This window comes from Malaclemys terrapin, chromosome 5 (assembly GCF_027887155.1).
Source record: "Malaclemys terrapin pileata isolate rMalTer1 chromosome 5, rMalTer1.hap1, whole genome shotgun sequence".
Lineage (NCBI taxonomy): Eukaryota > Metazoa > Chordata > Testudines > Emydidae > Malaclemys > Malaclemys terrapin.
This window is the reverse complement of record NC_071509.1, coordinates 43,234,472-43,253,234: the sequence shown is the minus strand read 5'-3', so window position 1 is coordinate 43,253,234 and position 18,763 is coordinate 43,234,472. Positions and strand designations below refer to the sequence as shown.

The following is an 18,763-nucleotide window of genomic DNA, read 5'->3' as shown; positions in this document are numbered from 1 at the left end:
GATTGGAGAAGCAGAAATATGGATTTAATCCTGTAGTACTTATTTGGGAAAAACTAAGGATATGTCTGTGCATTGGTGACTGCTGGCATAGCCATGTTGCTCTAGCTACGCGGGCCTAATCTCATTGTGTAGACTCAGCGTAGATGGATGGGAAGGGGTTTTTCCAACAGCGTGGGAACAACGCCACCCCGCATCATGGTAGCTAGGCCGACGGAAGCATCATTCCGTCGACATAGCTTCATCTTTGCTGGGAGTTAGGTAAGCATAGCTAGGTCAGTTAGGGGTGTGTTTTTTCACACACCTTACCAAAGTATCTATGTCAACCTAAATTTTCAGTATAGTTTAGGTCTAAGTAAAGACTACAGGTTAAAGGTCTTAGTATAGATCAGATACGAGCTCTACCTTCAGAATTCTGATCCAGCAACTAAAATTAGCAGAATTACAATGGCATAGTACCACTGTCATTTCCTCACTTGAATAGACTGTTGGCATATAGACTGGCGGCAAATACCATATATTGCACAGGCAAAGGGGACATAACGGTTGGTAATTTTCACACACATTAATTGAGGATGGGCTTTATATTAAGTTTCTTTGAAAGTTTATTTCTTAGCAATTGTTGCATAATTTAGAAACCTAACAAAGTATAAAAGTCAACAGATAATGGTTCTTTAAATTTTAAAACAATTATTTTATTAACAGTTTATAATCAATTCAGGAGCCACCAATTCTCAATATAAAACTTGGAGCACATTTTCTGTTTCAGCCATTCGACAGCGTCCAACATTTGGTGACTTTAAACATGAAGTGTTTATTTTCCATATCTCCTAGGCTTCCAACCAGAAATTGTACAAGAGGAAGTTTAACATACTAACCAAAAATTAAAAATTTGAAATTATCCAGAAAGGGTAAACATTTCTGAAAGTAGAGATTCAAAAGTTCTAAAGTGTAGGTACTTGATTCAGGGCCAGTTGTCTCCCTGCTGTAAGTCTAGGGACTGCTGTCCAGTTACACCAGGATGAATTTAGCCCTCACTGTTTTTTTTTTTTTTTTTTTACAAATGGGTTTTGCTTCTTCTGGGAGGCTCTGAGGCAAAATCCATTTGTAAACAATGTGTGAGTCAAGAGATTGTGACTAAGAAATTAGCAGAGCTGTGAGATGCAGTCACAGTGAAACCCAAACCATGTGAAACTTGCCTGGTTTCATGCTTTGCAACAAACTAGAATCCCAGGTCAAGTTTTCTGAAAGGTTTTCTGAACCTAGGGTCAGTTGTATATTTTTACACTTAAATAATTCAATTCTGTGGTTCTGTACGGTTTGTTCCGGAAATGGAGAAACTCTGGTTTTTATAGTTGTGCTTTGAGATTCATTTGAACCTGAAACTTGAAGTGTGTGTGCAAGCCCTTGAGTCAACTGAAGAAAACCTTCACGTGAACTATATTGTAACGTGCTGGCTTTGTGTGAGTGATGCTACGCCCTTGTTTGTGGCCTATGGGAAAGAGATGGGCCTTATTATTACCAGAAGCCAAGGGAGTTCTTCAGTTCAGGTGGTAAAGGACTGTGTTTTAGCAGCTAAAATGATCAACATTCTAGTCCCAGCTCCTTTTGTTTTTGTGCTTTATACAATAATTGTCTGTTCTGTACAACACATGCATTCAATAGTGTTTCACACAGCTCCAGAACTAAGTTTACTATGAATGTGTTAGAAAGAAAGAACTCTCCATCTAATACTCCTCATCCTCTTCATAATCTTCCCCTGCAGTTGCAGCTTCCAGCGCTGCAAGAGCTTCTGCCACCTCTGCGTCCTCCTCCTCCTCCTCAATTTTTCCATTAATTTCTTTATGGTTAATGTGCTCTTCCTCTTGTGCTTTTGTTATGAGGCCCTCAGATGCAATACCATCAGGCATGTCCTCTTTGACACACACATTTACAGACTCAGTTTTAAGAGCTTCCTCCACTGAATCATAATTTTCCTTCATGTGCAAAGGCAGGCTTAGGCCAGGGTCCTCACCCTTATTTATCACTATAGACTCTGCATTTTGGTCTGAATGTGTGTAATTGTCTGAAAAACTATCCTTTTCAGGAGCATGATAGATTCTGGTTTGGCTACCATGTGGGAGGTAATCCAGGTCTGGTAATTGGATGGCATCGTTTTGTGTGTCCAGTATTGCACTTTCTGTGAGAGAGCTGTTTTCTCCTGCAGACTGTGAGTTCTCATCTAGAGAACATTCTGGCTCTTCTGACTCCGGCTTTTTGTGATCGCCTGTTTCTGGGTCACATTCTTTGCCAGATTCATTTGGTAAAGAGAGTCCACTGGTGCAGAGGTCTCTTGTCCTGTTGGATAAAGAAGAACTTGCTGACTGGCTGGAATTTCCATGTGTGATGGTTTCTTTGGTTCGGTTTGTGTTGTGATTAGGAAGGGGATGCGTACCACTACAGGAATTGACACCACTGTGAGCATTGTCAAACTTTCCAACACAGTTTCCTAGCCCTTCCTCGCCAAGAGCAGTTCCTCTGTGGTTCCGGAAGGCCTCTTTTGTGCTATTGAACTTGTTTTTATTTTCTGTTCTCTTTAATTCATCATTTTGCAGTTCATTTTTATGCACCGGAGTTTCACTGTTCTGATCGCCTTTGAATTTATTGCTGTCTTGCTTGTCTGGTTTGTAACTGTTTACTTCATTGGGGTATCTTGAGGATTGTACATCTTCTGGAGCAAAGATATAGCTGGGGAAAGGAGAATTTTACCAGTTAATGTTTTCTCTGTTAGAAACTGAAAACTGATTACACCCAACTCTGACGTGTTGAAATTAAACAACTAACGCAACTATGCCCGACTTACAGTATTGTGTACGAATCGTAAAATACACCTACTTAGTTGTGGTCATTTTCTCAAGAGACTGAATGCTACAGAACAATTAGGCTTCGGGACAGAGAGGCCATGGAATGCCTCATTGGGGGGTATGTCACAGCCACAGGACAAGAAGTCCTTCCACCTTATAACAACGCAGTTGTTCCCAGCTTTTATCCCCTGGGGGCTTGATTAGCAGGTGGGCACCCCGTAGATGTTCCCTGTGATCATGTCCTGACCCAGCTGCCATCATCTTTCCTTCCTGCTGAGCATTTTCTCTCTCACATCTCCCTTCTGTTTCCCCTCTCTTTTTATTTTTTCCATTCATTTTTTTACACCCTCTACTCCTTTTCCATTTCTGTTTTTTTTTATTTTTTATTGCTCTGACACAGGTGTTCTTGTTTTTTCTTCACGATGCCCCCTCCCCCCTTATCTTCTCTGGTAGTTTCAGTTTCCTTCCCCATTTCCCTCACTCACCATGGTTACTCCTGAAGGCATTCTGCGCCAAAAAATTAAAAATTATGCAGACAATATTTTAAAATTCTGCAAATTTTATTTGTCAAATGTGGAGGTTCCAGCATGGCCTTGGGGAGCACAGGCCACTGGCTGCCCGGAGGTGGGAGAGCACTGTGCCGCTCCCCCCACTCCGAACACAAACTCAATGGTGAGGCTGCACCGAACCCTGACACAGCGCAAGGACCGGGCCTGCTCCAGAAACACCCCATGGCCCTGCCCTTCCATGCCAGGTGCAATAGGTGTGCAGGCAGGCTCAGCAAGGCAGGATCCAAGTGTGGAGGGGCTAGTGTGGGGGGATCCAGATGTGGATTGAGAGGATTCTGTGTGGGAGGCTCAGTGGGGGATTTGGATGCGGGGGGATCTGGATCCATGGGGGCTTGTTGGAAGGTTCTGGATGCAACAGTAATGGGACTCTGCAGGGGGGTCCGGGTGAAGGTGGTTGGGCTCAGCAAGGGGGTCTGGATGTGGGGGGGATAGAGCTTGGTGGGGTGGTCTCGGTGTGGGGAACTCAGTGGGGGGGGTCAGATGTTGGGGGCAGGGCTGGCTCTAGGCATCAGTGCTCCAAGCATGTTCTTGGAGCAGCACTTTCCAAGGGGCGGCACTCCGGCTCCTCTTTTTTATTTATTTATTTATTTTTTTACGCCTTGGGCGCAAAAAGCCGGGAGCCGGCCCTGAGCGGAGGTGAGCTGTGGCAGTGGGGGGCGCAGGGAGGGCTGCAGGAAGTAACCCTGGGGGGGGGCGGCAGAGGAACCACCCCCCCACTGCCGCAGCTCAGCTCCGCTCCGCCTGCTCCCCTGAGCACGCCGCCGCCGCTCCGCTTCTCTCCCCTCCCTCCCAGGCTTGCTGCAAAACAGCTGATTCGCGCAGCAAGCCTGGGAGGGAGGGGGGAGAAGCGGAGCGGCGGCAGTGTGCTCAGGGGAGTAGGCGGAGCGGAGGTGAGCTGCAGTGGTGGGGGGCAGTTCCTCTGCCCCCTCTCCCCCAGGTTACAAGCCTGGGAGGGAGGGATAGGAGGGGAAATGCGGCGCGCCCGGGGGGAGGAGGTGGGGCAGGGATTTGGGGAAGGGGTTGGAATGGGGCTGGAGGGGGCGCGGCAAATTTTTTTTGCTTGGGGCGGCAAAAAACTTGGAGCCAGCCCTGGTTGGGGGAGTGGTTCTCAGTGGGGTGGGGATCCAGGTGTGGCTGATTGGGGGATCCGGGTGGTCCAGGTGCAGGGGGAGTGGGGCTCATCAGGGCAGGGGAATTCTGACTGCGGGGGAGGGGAGTGAGTTCCCCCAGGAGTACATGGTGATGGGGATGGTGTGGAGCATTGAGAAGCTTGGGCTGTCAGGCTGTCTAAATTGAAAGCCCTTTACCATATGACCTGCCCCAAAGCCAGTTATTGTGAAGAATACAATGGAAACAGGGATGGAAGGTGGGGGATTTCATGGAGCTGTCTCTGCCCTACCTGCAGATTTACAGCACATTTCCAGTGTTTAGAAGATGATGGATCCTACAGCTTCCCCCACCCACTGAACTAGTCTGGCTTCTTGCCACTGAGGTGGGAAAACGCTACAGTGAGAATTTGCCTCCATTGCCACATAGCTTCTGTGGGTTGGCAGCTAAAGAGATGAAACTCAATTAAAATAAACCAACATGAAGTTTACAGGAAATCAGCATTTCTGGGCTCAAAATGCCTTAATTGATCTAAACTGTAAATTCCTGGATTATTTGCAACATGGTAAATATCCTTAACCTAAAGGATGAATGCAGATGAGAATGGATTTATTTTGAACAAGCTTTTATTTTATTCTGATTCCAACCACCATTTGTTCTGCTTTACCTTTGTATCATTTTACAGCACCTGCACCCCATCTGGATTACTTGTTGTTAACATCTGAAAAGAGAGAGAGAGAGAGAAGGCAAGGGAAAAGAAAAATGAGGGATGAGTTATTTCATGCAAATATTAAATGAATAAATGGTGGCTGCACTGAACATGAGTCTCCTGTGGGCTGTAGTCCACGAAAGCTTATGCTCTAATAAATTTGTTAGTCTCTAAGGTGCCACAAGTACTCCTGTTCTTCTTTTTGCGGATACAGACTAACACGGCTGCTACTCTGAAACCTGTTTTGAAAGGTTCTGCTGGTTGGAGAGAGATTCCCTGTGCTTAGTAATGGGGAATATCGCGGCAATTGGTAACAGCTCTTGTACAGAATGAACTTTTTCAGTGTTACCACTATGTCACCAGAATAAATTCTTCCCTTGCAGTTTGACTAGAAATAACAAATTGTTGTATGTAGCTTTCTTTTTGTACATAGCATTTCACAACAGACAACAACAAAGCAGGCAGAGCTTCTCCTGTGGGGTGCTAGATGCCTTCAAATCCCACTGACAACCCAACCCTTTATTCTGATCAGAATCAACATGTTGGTTTGTCCCAATGGTATTCTTGTGTTTAGAGATGCACTGAAAGCCAAAACCCAGATCTGAACATCCCAAAAATTTGGGAAAAATTGATTTTTATGGCTTGGGCCCATCTCTACTTATATCAATGGAGCCAGGGCCCTTTGTAAGCTTCTGTTTGCCAGAAGCTGGGAATGAGCGACAGGCTGGATCACTTGATGGTTGCCTGTGCTGTTCATTTCCTCTGGGGCACCTGACACTGGCCACTGTCGGAAGACAAGATACTGGGCTAGATGGACCTTTGGTCTGACCCAGTAGGGCCATTCTTATGTTCTTATGTTAACTATTTTGCAATAATGGATTTTCTATTCATTACTAGTTAGGATGCCCAGTTTCTCTTGACATTTGAGCCTGATAGAACCTGTTACCCCTTTGCCCAGTGATAGCAGATCAGTTTCCCATTAGGAGAAAAATTGGTGACACTAGATCAGGGTATTTGCTAGTGCCATTGATTTAATGTATTTACAAAAATCCTGTTTATTTTGAAGTTCTGTAATTCCACTTGCAGAAATTTGAACTAAAACATCTGCATCAAAAAACCCACTCTCTTCTCTAGACTTGTTTCCCCTGGTGCAAGTGATGAACCTGGCACAAGGACTGAGAAGGGAGGCAATGCCTGTCCCCAATCCTGGCCCCGGTGCAGGTTAGAGCAGCATATAGGGCTCCACTAAATCGTGGACTGATTGTGATGGACCCCTATGATCCATTCCAGCAGCAGCAGTGAATTCTCATCTCTTTGTTCCTTGGTTGCTGTCTCCTTGCTTTCAGGACACTATCACTTCCATCATCATCTGTTCCTTTCACCAGGGAAGTCCCTTATCCCAAAGTCACTAGCCTTTGACTGTATAGAGGTGAGTCTCAGCACTGACCCTCCTTTAGAGCAGCTGTTCTGCAATATAAAGGAATTCAGACAGGTTTGACTAGACCAGGGGTCAGCAACCTTTCAGAAGTGCTGTGCCGAGTCTCCATTTATTCACTCTAATTTAAGGTTTCGCGTGCCAGTAATACATTTTAACATTTTTAGAAGGTCTCTTTCTATAAGTCTATATTATATAACTAAACTATTGTTGTATGTAAAGTAAATAAGGTTTTTAAAATGTTTAAGAAGCTTCATTTAAAATTAAATTAAAATGCAGAGCACCCTGGACCGGTGGCCAGGACCCGGGCAGTGTGAGTGCCACTGAAAATCAGCTCGTGTGCCGCCTTCGGCACACGTGCCATAGGTTGCCTACCCCTGGACTAGACCCTGAGTGTCCATTAGAGCTGGCTCCTCTACAAGTCAGACCTCATCCAGATAAAACAGAGTGCTTAACCCAGTAAGTCCCCTTTAACAATTTTCTGAGGACTTGTCTACACAAGAAAGTTGCACTGGTTTAGCTTAAGGTGTAATGTTAAACTGATTCAGTTTAGCAAGCCCCAATATGGACACACTGATTTTCATTTAAGAGTGTCTTGTTTTGATTTAGCTTAAACGTGATCTTAATAGACTTAAACTAAACCAAAATAAGCCTAGTAAACTGAAATAAGTGTCCTCTTCGCCTTTGCATTGGTTTAAAATCACACCTTCAGTTAAACCATTACAACTCTGTGTGTAGACAATTCCTGAGCTCTGTCACTGCAGCTAGTTTTCTTGAGAGACCTTGGTCCATACCCTCTAGGTTTAACCATTTTTCTATTGAGTTTCTCATTGAGTGCTGATATCAGTTAATTCATATCCTGTATTCTGTTAACATCTTTTTCCACAAAAATATCTCAGCAGTGGTTTTTAACCATACCAAGTGCTGAAAACTTTTGTTTTATTTGTAAAGCAGCCTGAGACATTCTGTAGAAAGATATTATAAATGCAAATTACTTCTGTCATTTCTATAAGAGCACTTTCCAGGATTTTACACTATTGTGAGTATTTGAATTGTCTCTGCATTTACTCCTAGGTTTTACAAGCTGGTAATTACAAACATTTGTATTTGTCCTCTTGTATGAATAAACTAATGTTTATGGGAAGTATTTTGTACTGCATTCTTTTGTAAATAATTCTCAGCATTGAAGCAGGAATACAGGATTTTAAAATGTCCATGTTTCAGGTTTTATTTTTTCTAGGTTTACAGCAAGCTTCAGAACCAGGATTGCAAAGTAATGGTGTGAAGTAATACAGTCGTATACAATGAAACATATGTTTTAGTCCTATTAGTATTAGACATCTTGCTATAAAAATTTCATTGCTTATCTTACTAAAAGTGCCATAGATGTGTTGATATTTTACAAAACACATAGTTTTGATAGATTCCCATCCAAAGCAAAGTACAATTTGAATCACATGAATACTATGTAGACTATTAAAGAAAGAGGTTTGGAGCAGACCACCATAGTCTAAGTGCCCAACTATGTTTTCAGAAGAGATTTCCACACAGAGATGTAGGAGGGCTGTTACAAATGAAGGAGAAGGCTCTTCAAAGCTTAGGGGGAAGCAAAGTAAAAAAGGCAGTGAGAAGTGAGATCACAGAAAGGGACACAAAGCGAATATTGGGTAGAATGTGGTGTCTGAGAACAAGTGTAGGAGGAAACCTGTTGTATCTTTATATTCTATTTTTAATTAGACACATTTTAGATTTGCCTTTTGTGACATTTTCTTGCAAAGTCTGACTCTTAGATATTTCCGTACTAGTGAACCATGAGTGAACACACAAAATATATCAGATTAAGAAGGCATGACTCAGAGCCTAAACTTGCAAAGCACAGTGTGTGGAATTTTCAAAACAGCTCAGCACTGGCCAAACTCTGCTCCTGTTGAAATCAAAGGGAGTTTTATCTTTGACTCCAATTGGAACAGAGCTGGATCAATGCTGAGCTCTCTTGAAAATCCCTCTTGAGTGCCTTCTGTGAAATTCTGAACATCCTCAATTTTCACTGATTCCATTCTCAGTGGAGGACACTCAGGAGATACTTAGCCTTTCACAGGATAAGCCTTCACTTTTTAAGGTGTTTGTGAGCAGCTGAACCTAAAAGATGATGGAATCACAATATGCTAGGAATAGGAACAAGCTGTTGGTAAAATAGTTACAGATCTCAGCATAGAACTCTCACTGGCAAGGCCAAGGCCATATTAGTGTCAAAAGCGAAGGTCCGCGTGAGCAATGAGGGGAGAATATACCTTTAAATCTTATATAATTAAATAGCACTAAAATAGAGTTGCATGTGTCTGCTTCCTTGGTGAGTTCTACTTGACTAAAACCAGCTTGTAGGACTGTAGCTAGCAGTGTGAAATGCATGCATATATTGGCTCCCCTACACTGTCATCACACTTGCAGTATCCCTAATCCCCCACAATTTATTCTCCTACATTCTATTACATACACAACAGATGCAGCTGATAGATGAAGATACCGGAATCGGGGCCCGCAGCAGAGCCAGCCTCAGGACAACCTAATGAATGCAACTGGCCTGTAATAGGCTGCTTGATTGACTACACAGACTGATGGGTGGGAAGAGTCAGCAGAAGCTCTTAAGCCCAGCAGTAGCAGTTTGGTGGGTGCTCAAAGTATTCACCCACAACTGTGATAGGTCCTGTACCTGCCTCATCCCAGCCCTGCTTCTGCCTTTTTCCATCCTTGGAGCCAGGCCTTCTGCTTCCTTGGTCTCAGCCCATCTGCTGCCTTGGACCCAGCCTTTCCTCACTCCACACAACCTGGCTCTGATTTCTCAGCTCTGATTTATGACTTTGGGTCTGACCTCTGATTCTGCTTTTGAACCTTGGCTCTGGTTCCTGACGGCTGACTCCAGCTCTAACCATCTAGGTACGACTGTCCACGTCTCAGTCACTGACAATTTGAGCAGCCCCAAAACAGGGAACTGGAGCTGATATGGTGAACATGGACCCTACAAAGGCCATTATCTCTCTGACAGAGAGTGGGAGCCCTATGGACCCTGCAGGTGCAGAATGCTGTCCTGCCACGCCTTCAGCTCCAACCCAAGCTCCCACACCTGGCAAGTTTGATGGTGATCGTGGCAAATTTTGTGGATTCCTAAATCTGTATCTGCTCCTATTTCTGCTACGTTGTACCTACTGACCAAGCCTGAGTGGGGCTGATTGTCAGCCTGCTCAGTGGGGAGTCCCTGGCTTGGGCTTCTCTGCTCCTGGAAGAATCAAGCCTGTTTCTGGGACAGTTTGAGGTCTTTGTTCAGGCTATGGAGGTGATCGTCGATGACCCATGTCACGAACGTACGGCCAAAGTCACACTTCAGGTGTTGCTGCAATGATGCCAGCCAGTTGCTAGCTACACCACGGAGTTCCGATGCTTTGTAATAGATGCTGAGTGGAACAGTGCCACCCAGCATTATCATTTCCAGCTCAGCCTAAATGACGACATTAAAGTGAACTGGCCCAGTTAGAATCCCTGTCCGACCCAGATGGGTAATATTCAGCTGGACTGCACTCAAGGATGAACGCAGCGATTTCTGGGGTTCATCAATTTCTACAAGTGATTTATTAAAGGATTCTCTATGGCACTCCTTGAAAAGAGAGCCTGGTTTGTCTGGTACATGGAGGCTCAGTTGACCTTTGATCGACATTCACCTAGCACCCATCCTGATTGACCCAGATACCACTAATCCATTTACAGTTAAGGCTGATGCCTCTAATTTTTCTATATGTGAAGTACAGTCTTAACATGAAGGCCCATGCAATTAACTCCACCCCTGTGCCTTTTATTTTTGGAAACTAACCCAGTGGAAAAAATATGTGATGTTTAGCTACTGGCTATAAAGGCAGTTTTCAGACTGGCGCCACCTTCTAGAAGGGGCTTGATTCCCAGTCCAAGTCCTGATTACCACAAGAACCTGGAGTACTCATGGACTGCTAGATGCCTTAACCAGCACCAGATCTGCTGATCTCTCTTCTTTGCTCGGATTGACTTTACAGTTACCTATCGCCCAGGGATGAGAAATGGGATGGTGGGTGATCTATCCTGCAAAGATGAATATATTGAACCTGGCGAAGAGCCCTCTGCCACCGTGCTCAAGGTGTCCCACTTTGTCAACAAGACAGTTGGCAGCAGTCTGAAATCCTCCATCTGCTTCCTGCTCCCTGATGACCTGTTTGCGACCCAGATCTACCAGACCCTGAATGATGTGGGTATCCGACCTGACTCCAAGTTCCAATTTCAGAAAGGCTTTCTCTGTTGCAAGGGTTGTATTTATGTTCTGGGGGGGGATTGAAACTGTGCCACAATTTACCACTTGCAGGCCATTTTGGCCAATTCAAGGAATCTGGTCTAGAAGAATTTCTGGTAGCCAGGTCTACCAATTTACATTAAGGATTATATGTGACCTCTGTGCCCATACCAAGGAGACACAATCAAAATCCCTAGGTCTCTTCCATCCTCTGTTCACACCTCTACTACCTTGGTCTACTATATCAACAGACTTCACTTTAGAACTGCCACACACTATGGACACTCGGTAATCCTGATTGCCATCAACTTCCTAGCAAAGATGGTGCACTTCAGCCCATATTGTATTGTTCCCACTACATGGGAGACAGCGTGGCTCTTCCTGAAAAATGTCTACCGCTACCAAGGGTTATGAACGAGCATTATATCAGACTGGGGACCTCAGTTCATCTCCCGAGTCTGGAGAATATTTCTCGGACTCGTTGGCATCAAATCTCTTCTCTCATCCACTTATCCCCTGCAGACTAATGGGCAAACGGAGAGAGTCAATCAAATCTTGGCGAAGTCTCTTCACTGTGTTCTGAGTTACCACCAGGATGACTGGGTCCCCCTGTGCTATGCCAAATTTTCATATAACAATGCAAACCATGCCTTGACCGAACATAGCCCATTCTTTGCAAACTATGACTCTTATCTCTGCTTCCACCCAGACTTCCCCATAAGTTCCTCAGTGCTGGCCACTGTGGATTTTGCCTCTCACCTGCATTGGGAGAATAAGGAATACTTGCAGTCTCCCAAAGAAGACTTTAAGCATCACGTGGACCAAGAATGTTGGGCTGTCCCAAATCTGCCTGTAGGAGATAAGGTGTTGCTCTCTGCCCAAAGCCTTAAACTGAGCCGCTTATTTGCCAAACTGGATTATTGATACCTGCTGGGCCACTTCAAGATTATAGAATGGGTAAACCCAGTGGCTTTCTGGATACAGCTGCCCAAGTCCTTGAAGATCCACCCTGTCTTTCACATTTCACTTTTAAAGTCCTACACTGAGAATCCATACCTAAATGGCTCCACTCTGGCACTGCCACCCATAATAGTCCATGGATAGGAGGGGTACTTGTTCCTCCAAATCCTCTGCTCTTGGCAAGTTAGGGGAAGACTCTAGGACCTGTTGGACTTGGAAGGCTACAGTCTGGACGAATGGTCTGGGAACTGGTAGAGAACATACATGCCTTGGACCTATTGTGAGAACTCTACGGGAAGAATACAGAAAAACCAGGCCCCTAGGAGGTGCCCTTGAGTGGGGAGTACTGTCAGGAATCAGGGCCTGTAGCAGATCCAGTGTCCGGACAACCTAATGAGCACAACTGGCCTGAAGTAGACTGCCTGATGGGCTACACCACCCAACTGGTGGCAAGAGTAAGCAGAACAGTTCTTAGGCCCAGCAGCAGCAGCAATTCGGTGGCTGCTCAAAGTATTTGCCCACACCCTGCCCCTCCCTTGGCCCCAGCTTTGTTTCACTGCAGTAACTCGACTCTGACCCTCAGCTCTGATTCCTGACTTCGTAATTCGGTTCCGATTCTGGTTCTGACCCTGGGCTCCTATTCCTGGCTACCAACTCCAGCTCCAACCACTAGGCATGACTGCCCATGCTCCAGCTGTTGACAGTAGAAGCTTCTAATGAAGAGTAAAAGCCCTGTAAATCACCATAAGAAATATTGTCTATAGGGAATGTAGTTATAACGGTAGCATGTGCTTTCCATGCTATTGCTGTGTACTTCAATAATTTCTTTGAAGAAGTAGTGGGTTTTTTACCCATGAAAGCTTATGCCCAAATAAATCTGTTAGTCTTTAAAATGTCACTGGACTCCTAATAATTTCTTGGTGACCTTTATCATCAAGATGAGATCATTAACTTTCCATTTTAAATCCTTATCTGTTCTGGTGTTCCATTCATCATCATGATAATTAATACTGTTGAAATGCTTTATATCCAATTATAATATTTAACAATTTCCTGGATGTGAGATAGTTGAATGGACAATAACTTCTATTTGCAACAAAATCTGAAATATTTAAACAATTTTATTTGTAATTTAGATAATGAACTATTAGCAAAATTAACAAAAATGATTTTTTTAAAAAGTTCACTTTGATGCTTGATCTTTAGACTAAATACAGTGTATATATTTATTCCTTAGCATTATTTATTTTAGTGTAATTTTAGTGCTTGTGAAAGGTATGCAATTATCTGTAGAGCCTATAGTTTCTTATTCACAGAACAGGTACAGCTCAGTTTGTGGCAGAACAAACTTCCTTTCATTGCTCGGATATTGTGCTGCAAACCTGAGATGAAGGGGCCACATATGGATAAGAGTAGTTCATACCCTACACCTAAGTAGACATTGACATCAGCACTATAAGCCAGATCTTCAGTTGGCATAAATGGGTACAACTCCATATGGCCCTATACATTTAATTCCAGAATGTTCAGAACACTTATGAAATATTTTCCTGTAATTCTTCCCCCTCCCCCGTATCCTTTACATTCTTTTCTTTTGGAATCTTTCATGATTTTGAATTCCAGTGTCACCAGGGCTAAAAGCAAAACTGCCAACAATGCATTTGCACTGAGGTGGCAATTTAATCTTATTCTTTTTAACTGAAATGAAAATTTGCATGGAAATTTTTTATTTTGGTCAAAATGTCCTGGTTTTTTGATGGAAAAATTTAAAATTAAAAAAAAAAAAAAACTTCAGTTTTTCTGTTTTTGGATCCTCCCCGCCTCTATTCTTTCACCCTGTAGTGGGGTGGTCAGGTCACCCCGTTCCTGCCCTGAAGAGTTTAAAACAGCCCTGGGAGAGGGCTGCAGCAGAAGAAATGCTAGGCTGATTGGGAGAAGCAGCCACAGGTGGGGCCACGCCTCAGTCAGGCCACAGCTGGCCCTATGAGAGGGCTGAGGGCCAGAGACTGAAGACACATTAAAAAGAACAGGAGTACTTGTGGCACCTTAGAGACTAACAAATTTATTAGAGCATAAGCTTTCGTGGGCTTTTATTATGCTCTAATAAATTTGTTAGTTTCTAAGGTGCCACAAGTACTCCTGTTCTTTTTACGGATACAGACTAACACGGCTGCTACCCTGAAGACACATTCTCTCTCTAGCTCCCTAGAGGGAGAAGGACCTGGCTGTCTGGGAAGCTGAGAAGGGTACCTAGGGTGGAGCAGTGCTTTGGGCAGCCCCTATGCCTCCGGACCCTGCGCCCCCAGCCGGGCACTTCCCCTCCCAGGCTCCGGCGGCGCAGGGTCCGGAGGCACGGGGGCTGCCTGAAGCCGGTAGCGCTCGGGCAGCCAGGCTCTTAAACAGAGCCGAGCTGCCCGAGTGCTACCGACTTCGGGCAGCCCCCCTTGCCTCTGGACCCCTAGCCGCCGGAGCAGAGCAGCTGGAGCCGGGGAGGAGAAGTGCCTGGCCGGAGGCTCGGGGTCCGGAGGCGGGGGGGCTGCCCGAAGCCGGTAGCGCTGGCTCGGGCAGCTCGGCTCTTGAAGTCTGAGAGGGAAGGAGCGGAGCAGAGCAGCCGCGGGAGGGGAAGTACCCGGCCGGCATTTTCACGGACATGTTTGGCTTTTCGGCAATTCCCCCCGACGGGGGTTTGATTGCCGAAAAGCAGGACATGTCCGGGAAAAACCGGACGTATGGTAACCCTAGCAGTGCTGGGGAAGGGCAGAGGAAGCTGGGGAGCTCCAGCCTAGCAAAGCCCCAGGCTGCAGGCCAAGCTAAGGGCCCACAAAGGGGTACTAGGGCTGCAGAGGGGAAGCCCAGATATAGGCAGCTGGTCCAACCCCCCTTGCCAATGATGAGTGGTTTACAGACTGCAGTCTGCCCCAGGGAGCAGGGGCTAGACGATGACTGGCAGTAGCCACTGAGGCAAGGTGGGGATAGGGGATTCCCCTGGGAGGGGAGACCCAGACAGAGGGGGTACTGTGGTGGACAGAACCCCTGGGCAAAGGGCACCGGGGTCTGGGAAGGACACGGGGCTAGTGGCAGGTGAGACATCATCCAACAGAGGGCGCTCCGGAGCTGGAAAAGAGCTAATTCCCTGGACAACCAGCAGGAGGCGCCTCGCTGGTGAGTCTCGCCCCGACACACACCCCTTCATCAGTGAGGGAAAAAAGGTAGTGAGAAGGGAGTTTTTTGTCAAAAACCCAAAACATTTTAGAACATAAGAACGGCCATAGTGAGTCAGACCAATGGTCCATCTGGTCCAGTATCCTGTCTTCCGGCAGTGGCCAATGCCAGGAACTTCAGAGAGAATGAACAGAACAGGTAATCATCAAGTGATCCATCCCCTGTCGCCCATTCCCAGCTTCTGGCAAACAGAGGCTAGGGACACCATCCCTGTCCAGCCCCGGCTAATAGCCATTGATGGACCTATCCTCCATGAACTTATCTAGTTCGTTTTTGAACCCCGTTCTAGTTTTGGCCTTCACAACATCCTCTGGTAAGGAGTTCCACAGGTTGACTGCGCTGTATGCTAAGCATTTTGTGTTTCATTTTAAATGTTTTGTGAAAATATTTATCCTCCAACCATGTCTAATATTTAACCTATAATTCCCCCCCCCCCGTTGCTTGCAAAGCCTAGGACTGATGGGAGATATTCATTTACTTTGAGAACCACTAGAGCATAGTGGATGGAAAGTATGGCAGTCCTGAGTTCTGACCCCTGCTCTGCCAACAAACTTGCTGTGTAATCTTGGGCAAGTCACCTAAACCAACATTTTAAAACCTGAGTGTGATGAGTCATCCCTGAGTTACCTCTGAGCCTGAGCCTGCTTAAACCTCATGAGTCCCTGAGCCAGAGCATGTGACGAGTCATAGGAGGCAATTACCTTTTAGACTCCATGCCATTTACCTAGGTTCAGCCAGTCCACAGGCAAGAACCCACCTGGGTGATCCTAAGGCAGGTACATAGACTCCTAAGGGAAGCAGTCTCTCTAGTCTGCTCAACTTCAGTACCTGGTCAGGAGTACTCCCACAGCCTAGTAGTTCTGATAGTTTGCCTGTGCTCCTGCTCTAGCCAGCCCTTGCTTCCATTCTTGCTTCGTCCTGTGCCTGTTTCTACTCTAGACAGCCCCTCGTTGATTCTGACACTGGCTGCTTACTGCTAGGGGTTACATTTCAGTTCTTCTGACAAGCCACTTTTACTTGCAATACATAAATTTAGGAGCCCAACGTTAATCACTAACTTGAAAATGTTGACCTTCACCTTCCCTGTCCTAATCTGAAAACTGGGGATAATGTCTACCTCAGAGGTGTTATGAGGATTAATTAATCCTTTTTATAGTGCTTTGGAAAAAACTAAAGGGACTACGTAAGTGCTCAGTAGTAGTATCGCTGTTCTGTAGTTCACAATGTGTGTGTGTGTGTGTGTGTGTGAGTATGTATGCAAGGGGGTAAACTAGAAAACCATTTCTGCTTTTGTATTAAAAAAGAAGAGCCAGATTTGAATCTGTTTCAGTCTGTGGTGTTACTAATCTGGCTCTTGCTCATCTGAGAGATAAAGGGCCAGATTTTCAATTTGTAAATTTGAAGTAACTCCACGACTTCAATAGAGTTATTGTCACCAGAGGAAATGAAATGAGAGTTGGGCTCTTTTGCTCAAATGCCATCTGCTGCTAGTCCCACTGCAGTGTTAGGACACTTCTAATTTTTTTTTTTTTTTTTGGTAGCCAAAAGGAGAGAAACTCCTTTCTTGTTAATAGAAATGGAGTTGCTAACAGAAGAAACACCCCAGCTATTGTAATTCCTTTATACAGTAGAACCTCCGAGTTACGAACTGACTAGTCAACCACATACCTCATTTGGAACGGGAAGTTCACAGTCAGGCAGCACAGAGAGCGAGACACACACACACACACACACACACACAAAAAGCAAATACGGTACACTACTGTGTTATACGTAAACTGCTTAAAAAAAGAGGGAAAGTTTAATTTAAAAAAATGTGACAAGATAAGGGAACTGTTTCTGTGCTTGTTTCATTTAAATGAAGATGGTTAAAAGCAGCATTTTTCTTCTGCATAGTAAAGTTTCAAAGCTGTATTAAATTAGTGTTCAGTTGTAAACTTTTGAAAGAACAACCATAATGTTTTATCAGAGATATGAACATTTGAAAGTTACAGAGCCTGGCTACACTTGCAAATGTAAAGCGCTTTGAGTTAAACCAGCCTTCGGAGAGCGCAGTAGGGAAAGTACTGCAGTATGTCCACACTGAGAGCTGCAAGCGCACTGGCGTGGCCACATTTGCGGCACTTGCAGCCGCATTGAGAGCGGTGCATTATAGGCAGCTATCCCACAGAGCATCTTTTCCCATTCTGGCGCTGTGGCTTGTGGGAAGGGAGTAGGGGGTGTAGGGCATTCTGGGTCCTGTCTCAATGCCCCGTGATGGATTGGTTTGCATCCTGGCAATCTCGGTGCTTCCGTCCACATTTGGTGCCATCTTTCAACGTTTTTTGTACTGCGTGCTCTTATCTGCCCTTTCGGTCTGCAGGAATGGAGCCCGAACTGCTGAGGAATATGCTGATGAGTCTCGCCAGCACGTCACGTTTGGCAGTCGAGTTACTCCTTAAGATCCAAACTGACAGTGAGGACTCTGATGATGATATCGACTCGAGTAACACATACGACACGAGATTGCTTGTGGCATTCATGGACATGCTCACCACCGTGGAACGCCACTTTTGGGCTTGGGAAACAAGCACTGAGTGGCGGAATCACATCGTCATGCAAGTCTGGGATGGCGAGCAGTGGCTGCAGAACTTTCAAATGAGAAAAGCCACTTTCATGGGACTGTGTAATGAGCTCGCCCCCACCCTGCTGCCCTGACGGTGGAGAAGCAGGTGGCTATTGCAGTCTGGAAGCTGGCAACTCCAGACAGCTACCGATCAGTAGCTAACCAGTTTGGAGTGGGAAAGTCGACCGTTGGAATCATGTTGATCCAAGTTTGCAGGGCCATTAATCACATCCTGCTCAGAAGAACCGTGACTCTGGGTAACATGCATGACATTGTGGCTTGCTTTGCACAAATGGGTTTCCCTAACTGCAGAGGGACGATAGATGGAACGCATATTCCAATTCTGGCACCAGCCCACCTAGCCTCCGAGTACATTAATCAGAAGGGGTATTTTTCTATGGTTCTCCAGGTGCTTGTGGATCACTGTGGGTGTTTCACCGACATTAACGCAGGCTGGCCTGGAAAGGTACATGATGCACGCATCTTTCGGAACACTGGCCTGTTCAGGAAGCTGCAAGCTGGGACTTTTTTCCCAGACCAGAAGACCACCATAGGGGAAGTCGAAATGGCCAATTGTGATCCTTGGAGACCCCGGTTACCCTTTAATGCCATGTCTCATGAAACCCTACACAGGGAGCCTTGACAGCAGCAAGGAGTGGTTCGACAACAGGCTTAGCCAGTGCAGAATGACTGTTGAGTGTGCTTTTGGCCATTTAAAGGGCTGCTGGCGTTCTCTGTATGGGAAGCTGGACCTGGCTGATGATAACAACATTCCCGCGGTTATATCCGTGTGCTGTACCCTCCATAACATTTGTGAAGGGAAGGGTGAAAGATTCACTCTGGCATAGAACTCAGAGGTTCAACACCTGGAGGCTGAATTTGAAGAGCCAGAGAGGCTATTAGAGGGCCCAGCGCAGGGCTTCAAGGATTAGGGATGCCTTGAAGGAGCAATTTGAGGCTGAAAGCCACCAGTAATGTTTGGTGCCCTGCACAGGAGTGAAGTGCAG

General features: G+C 45.5%; 1 protein-coding gene across 4 annotated transcripts in view; it reads right to left on the bottom strand.

Moving 5' to 3' along the window:
* Positions 1-251: 251 nt before the first annotated feature.
* C5H4orf19 (chromosome 5 C4orf19 homolog) overlaps positions 252-18,763 on the bottom strand; it is a 74,304-nt gene continuing 55,792 nt past the window's right edge. For all 4 annotated transcript variants that reach the window (XM_054030810.1, XM_054030811.1, XM_054030813.1 and 1 more), the window contains 2 exons: positions 5,184-5,237; positions 252-2,724 (listed from right to left, as the gene is read on the bottom strand). In XM_054030810.1, coding sequence (XP_053886785.1) covers positions 1,725-2,724; positions 5,184-5,215 — 1,032 coding nt within the window. In that variant the 5' untranslated portion in view covers positions 5,216-5,237 and the 3' untranslated portion in view covers positions 252-1,724. The remainder of the gene's footprint in view (positions 2,725-5,183; positions 5,238-18,763) is intronic.